At 46.2% G+C, this 6008-nt stretch overlaps 1 protein-coding gene across 2 annotated transcripts in view; it reads left to right on the top strand.

Annotated features, from left to right (window-relative positions):
- The first annotated feature begins 2296 nt into the window (after window positions 1-2296).
- HKDC1 (hexokinase domain containing 1) overlaps window positions 2297-6008 on the top strand; it is a 38337-nt gene continuing 34625 nt past the window's right edge. The window contains exons 1-2 of one of the 2 annotated variants that reach the window (XM_036438271.2): window positions 2297-2525; window positions 3218-3381. In XM_036438271.2, coding sequence (XP_036294164.1) covers window positions 3295-3381 — 87 coding nt within the window. In that variant the 5' untranslated portion in view covers window positions 2297-2525; window positions 3218-3294. The remainder of the gene's footprint in view (window positions 2526-3217; window positions 3382-6008) is intronic. The other variant, XM_036438272.2, reaches the window with a different exon arrangement.

The raw sequence follows: 6008 nt of genomic DNA, 5'->3' as shown, positions 1-6008 counted from the left end.
TGCATAATATAAATTCAAAACAAAGCTCACTTGGAAGTAAGAACTCTACCATAACCCATACTTCTGCACATTCATTTATCTCTATATACATAAGCCAAATAAACTTGTCACTAAAAAATACATATATCTTTTATCCTCACCCAAGGACATAGTCACTGATGTTTAGGTAGACAAGGCAGAAACATCGATGTGAGGGAGAAACACTTGACTGGTTGCCTCTTGTACGCTCCCCAACGAGAGATTGAACCCGCAACCTAGTTATGTCCCTGATAGGGAATCTAGTCCACAAACGTTTAGTGTACAGGATGACGCTCCAACCAACCAAGCTACACTGGCTAGGGCAAGTTGAAGTCATTTTTAAAAACTGACTTCTGTCATGAATATATGTATCCCTTTAAAAACCAGAGACACACTTTCAACTCTGTTATTTTTCCTGTTATTCTAGTATTTACCTCATTGACTACATATTATGCATCTCCTCTGTCCTGAGTAATCATTTTAAGACATTAGCTACTGATTTCCTACTATATATCAGGTGAGGATTTAGCTTTTTATATGTATATTTTTATTGATTTCAGAGAGGGAGAGAGAAACATCAGTGATGAGAGAGAATCGTTGATTGGCTGTCTCCTGCATGCTCCTGGAACCCGGGCATGTACCCTGATGTAATTGAGCCGTGACTTCCTGGTTCATAGTTGGCACTCAGCCAGTGAGCCCTGCTGGCCGGGCAGGATTTAGCTTTCTTAAGTCCTTTTCTCCATTTCCCTTTTGGAACAGCTATCATTCCTTTTTCTTGTTGTTAAATCAGTATTTAGAAATTACCCTCATGACTTTCATATTACTTTCATGGCAATTTTTCTTCGTCACTTAACCTATTGAAATTTTTGTTTATCATAGTTTTTTGTTTCATAGACTTTATTATTATTTGATAGTTTCTTTTTTCATTTTGAAAATAAGAGGGTAACAATAAACATCTGAGAAGAGATTCAGAAATTTATATTTTTATTTTTATTGTTGTTGTTAATCCTCACCTGAGGATATTTCCCCCCTCTTGCTTTTCAGAGAGAGCAGAAGGGAGTGAGTGAGAAGGGGAATGGAGGTGGGGAAATTGTTAGGTCAGCATCTTCCCATCCTCTTCAACGAGGCTTTTTCATACATTTATAATACAGTTAGGTTCTTTTGTCAGTCTTGTATTACATCTCTGCTCTAAAAAATTTCTTTAAAAGTTCACATACATAAAAGTTCATTTTTTGTGCTGTAGCGTTATACGGGTTTTTAGACATAATTTTATTGATTTATTGTTTTGACAAAGTATTGTGTCATCTATTCACAGTTACAGCACAACACAGAATAGTCTCACTGCCCTAAAAGCCTGTGCATCACTTACTCAGCCCCCTCCTCCCAGCCCCTGGCAGCCACTCATCTGTGTACCATCTCCGTAGTTTTGGCTTTTCTGTATCTGAGGCAATTTAGTTTTACCAGAGGAAAATGGGTCCCCTGAGCCTCCTCCCAGTGAGTGATGTACACAGATGTCTGCTGGTGTAAACCAGACGGAAACCAGTGGTTTGGGGTCTCATTGTCAGCCTGAAGTTCTCACTTTGTGGCCCTATTTGCAGTCTGGGGCCTCACTCCACTTCCCACGGTCCCAATGGTCTCAAGTCCAGAGGCTGTTGGGTTCGATTTCCCGAGAGAATAAACAGTCTCCTGTAGGGGTAGGGGCTGGTGGTCACCCATTGGTCTAGGTTGAGGGGCACACTTAGAGCCTACCTGCTTTTTTTATAGAGGCTTTTGACCAATCTCCTGTTTTCGGCTCTGTGTTGCCTCTCGCTTTTCAGAGGTAGCTGGGCCTCCAATGCTGAGCCTTCCTAGAGTTACAGATATCACCGCTCACTTCTCAGCAGGTCACTGCAGGCACTCAGGCTTCTGTGCTTCCCCTGCTGAGCCACTACTTTCCTGTTAGCGTTCTGTCTTCCCAAATTACGTTCAGATCTCTTAACCACTGTTGCATTTCTCTTTGCAAAGGGCTGACGCAGAAAGCCGGAGCGTGGACATTGGCAAAGCAGCTCAGCTGCTGAACGTTGGTATTAACACCCAGCTTCTCAGAAGCTTTTCCTCGGCCGGCCGAGGGGGCTTGGTGGAGCACGGGCTGGAGAGTGTTGCTTAGCAACTAGATGTCCTGTTACCAGTCTCAGAGAGTCAAGCAACCCATCCCCTGCCTGCCCTCCACCAGCCCTCAGCTGCCACCCCGAGGCTCCTATTAGACAATCAAGTGTGCTGGGAGGGAGGGACCAGAGAGAGGGGGCAAAGTTTAGCCATTGAACGAAGCAGCCTGGAAGCGTTTAATCTGTAGACCCAGTTGCCCAGCGCCTCCAGCCTGAACTGGAAGTGGACAGCCCTCTGAGACGAGCGAGTCAACTGCACGGAAACCTCTGACCACCGCGGAGAAGCCGCACCTGGGGAAGATGTTTGCGGTGCACTTGTTGGCCTTTTATTTCGCCAAGCTGAAGGAGGACCAGATCAAGAAGGTAAGGACCCAGGAGGCTGAGAGCCGTCTCCTGCACGGACATGTCCGGGGATGGAGGAGAGCTTGTTAGAAAGCACAGGGAGCCCGGGGCCAGTGAGACACTCACCGAGGGACAGAGAATGGGACTGTACCACAGGCTGGGCATGGCACAGTGTCCGGAGCCTGGATCTCACGCAGAGCTCCCGGGCAGGTACCAGATGGGAAGGGGATGTGGAGAAAGTCTCTAGAAACCATTTAGGTCAGTGGTCGGCAAACTGCGGCTCTCGAGCCACAGGCGGCTCTGTGGCCCCCTGAGTGTGGCTCTTCCACAAAATACCACCACGGCCCGGGCGAGTCCATTTTGAAGAAGTGGCATTAGAAGAAGTTTAAGTTTAAAAAATGTGGCTTTCTAAAGAAATTCCAATCGTCGCCCTGTCGATGTTTGGCTCTGTGGACTAATGAGTTTGCCGACCACTGGCGTTGAGGTGATTTGATGTAAAGGAGGTATGAGAGGTGAGGGTAAAAGGAAAGGAGAGCCGTTCTTAAACGTTGAGAACTTGTATGTACGTGATTTTTTCATGTGCTTGAAAGAATCTAAGGAAGGCACTAAGAGGGATGTGAGGTTTCATGTACAATCATAGAAACACTTATTTGCATGTGCTGTTTGGGTGGTAGAGTACTAAGGGTGTGCATTGTTTTGCGACTTTGTCCAAGAAACCTGCCTAAAAAATTCATTCCAAGGTGACTGGTTAAAAGCTGCCAAGGCTCACATCAGCATTTTCCCAGCTGGAATGACCTCAGCCTGTCACTCTGGCCACTCCAGCCACACCAGCTCAAGGAAGTCCTCCCAGCAGGCAGACTTAGCCAAGGTCACCCAGGTGTTTAAGGTGGTGCTGGGGGACTAACCGGAAGTTGCTGATTTCTCCTGCGTTCTTTCCCTTGTGCCAGGAAGGATGCCTCTGGCTTTTCCAGCAGAGAGAAGCACGGGCTTTCGCAGCTCTCACGTTTGGTGGGATAAACTCTCACTAAATCCCGTTCCTTAGAGAGTTGGGTTGGGGGTTATAGCCAATCTTAGAACAGTAGAGACCCATCAGGTGTAACCTGTCCTAGTTTTCACTCAGTGATTAGATTCATGAAGCCCTTCATGGCTTCCTAAGGAGGTGGGACGAGCTGTGCAGCCCTGCTTAGGGCTTCACTTTCTGTTCCTACCTGCTTAGCAATGATGAAACCGGCCCCAAGGGGAGTCTCTGGACCTTGACACCTGCGGCTCTGCAAACGAGTTTCCTTTCCTTGGGCCTCTGTGGCGGTTCATCTTTTGTTGCAGCCTGGAATCAGGCGGGTGTGATTGTCCGCCAGCCCCGTGCAGGCCCAGGAGGCCCCTTTGAGTGGGAACGCAGCTCCAATGGTTGGTTCCAGGTTTTTCTGGCTGGGGGCTCAGCCTCTGTCAAGGCCCGGAGGTGACCTTCCCCTCCCTGTGGGGCAAGAAAGCTTGCAGAGTGAGCCGAGAAGGAATATCCGGGAACACGGTAGTCACCTTAAGCCGGTGACTCACCAGGTACCAGGAGTCTGTGGGAGCTGGTTTATGGGCTGCCCCATAAACTGAGAACACTGCTGAGAACACTGCTCCACGTGGTGGAAACACACCTGGTCAAAAGGCACAGGCTCCTCTCACTGCCGTCACATAGCCAGCCCCTCCTTAGCTCGGTGCTCCCTGCCTCTGGAGCTGCCAAGATCCTGGGCCGCACTTGCTGCTAGGGTTTCTATTCAGACCCTGGAACTATTTTTTCTTAAAACTCCCTATACCAACATTAAAACAGAAACAAAATACAAGCTAATGGAGAGAAGAGAAGGAAAGAAGGAAGGAAGGAAGGAAGGAAGGAAGGAAGGAAGGAAGGAAGGAAGGAAGGAAGGAGGGAAGGAAGGAAGAAAAAAAGGATTAAAGGAAGGAAGGAAAGAAGGAAGGAAGGAAGGCAGGCTACTCCGATAGCTTCCCTTCCAATTCAATATGTTGACATTATTTGACCTATAGATAACATTGGGCTGGGTCTGGTCACTGACCCGGAGCTTGCTCACTCATAAGAAAACTGGTTAGATTTTCAAAGTGTTCTTTTACAGTTTAGAAAGTCAACATTACGAAAAGTGGCAATGTCACCTTTAACCCCACCCCCTCAGCTGTATTTGTGTGAGGAAACCGCGTAGTCTTTGCTCACCGCAGGCGTTCTTACAGTCACATTCACATACAATTCTGGAGTGTGTCCCTCACTTACTGTTAGATTGTAACCACTTAGGTACATTTCTCCATTTCTTTTTGATATTATTTTAATATCTTTCTAATATTTTATCAAGTTGGCTATGCTACAACTTTTCCCTTTTGTTGTACAGGCTATTTTCGAAAACATTTTTTAATAGTTAAAAAATGACTGGCTCAGGCAATGGAAAGATATGTACACATATAATACCTTAATAAAAAAAAATGACTGGCTCAGTGACTGATGTCAACCTATGAACCAGGAGGTCATGGTTCAATTCCCAGTCAGGGCACATCCCAGGTTGCAGCTTGATCCCCAGCAGGGGGAATGCAGGAGGCAGCCCATTAATGATTCTCTCATCATTGAGGTTTCTCTCTCCCTCTCTCTTCCTCTCTGAAATTAATAAAAAATATTTTTTAAAATTGCTATAATAAAGATCAGTATGTATTTAATGTTCTCCACCTTTGGGATTATTTTCTAAGGATGGATTCCCAGAAGCGAAATCATTGGGTCAAAGAGTTGAACCTTTTAATGACTTTTTAAAAACTATTGTTAATATATTTTTAATATATTTTATTGATTTCAGAGAGGAAGGGAGAGGGGGACAGAGATAGAAACATCAATGATGAGAGAGAATCCTTGATTGTCTGCCTCCTGCACGCTCCCTACTAGGGATCGAGCCCGCAACCCTGGGTGTGCCCTTGACCGGAATCGAACCTGGGACCCTTTAGTCCACAGGCTGACGCTCTATCCCCTGGGCCACACCAGCTCGGGCTTTTTATGACTCTTGATTCTTAATAAGGGATCTTTAGACTATGTGGTCACTAAAGTTCCCTGCAGCTCCCCCATCTGCCATTCCCTCAGCTCTGAGCTTACAAGTTTGTACTTCCTCCATGCTGCTTGCTGGCTCTTTTGTTTAGAAGGTATCCCACGTAAGTCACTCTAAAGCGGGTCTGTTTGTTGCCACCCACGCACCTCCTGAAACATGTATGTTTAGTGCCTGAAACATGTATGCCTGGTTACACAGGCCCAACGTCCCTGTCCAAGTCTAAAATATAAGGTTTGATAGATTCAGAGACAGTAAAGCAACAAGCGGACTATCAAATTACAGTGGGAGGGTAGGGAGATATGGGGGAGATAAGAGATCAACCGAAGGACTTGTATGCATATAAGCATAGCCAATGGATGCAAAACTCTGAGGAGGGAGGGCATGTATGGGAGTGGGGGGGGGAGTTGGTAAGATATGTAAACATATA

The sequence above is a fragment of the Pipistrellus kuhlii genome, unplaced genomic scaffold (genome assembly GCF_014108245.1).
Source record: "Pipistrellus kuhlii isolate mPipKuh1 unplaced genomic scaffold, mPipKuh1.p scaffold_m20_p_15, whole genome shotgun sequence".
Taxonomy (NCBI): Eukaryota; Metazoa; Chordata; class Mammalia; order Chiroptera; family Vespertilionidae; genus Pipistrellus; species Pipistrellus kuhlii.
The sequence above is the reverse complement of the archived record's forward strand: the minus strand, read 5'-3'. Positions and strand labels throughout refer to the sequence as shown.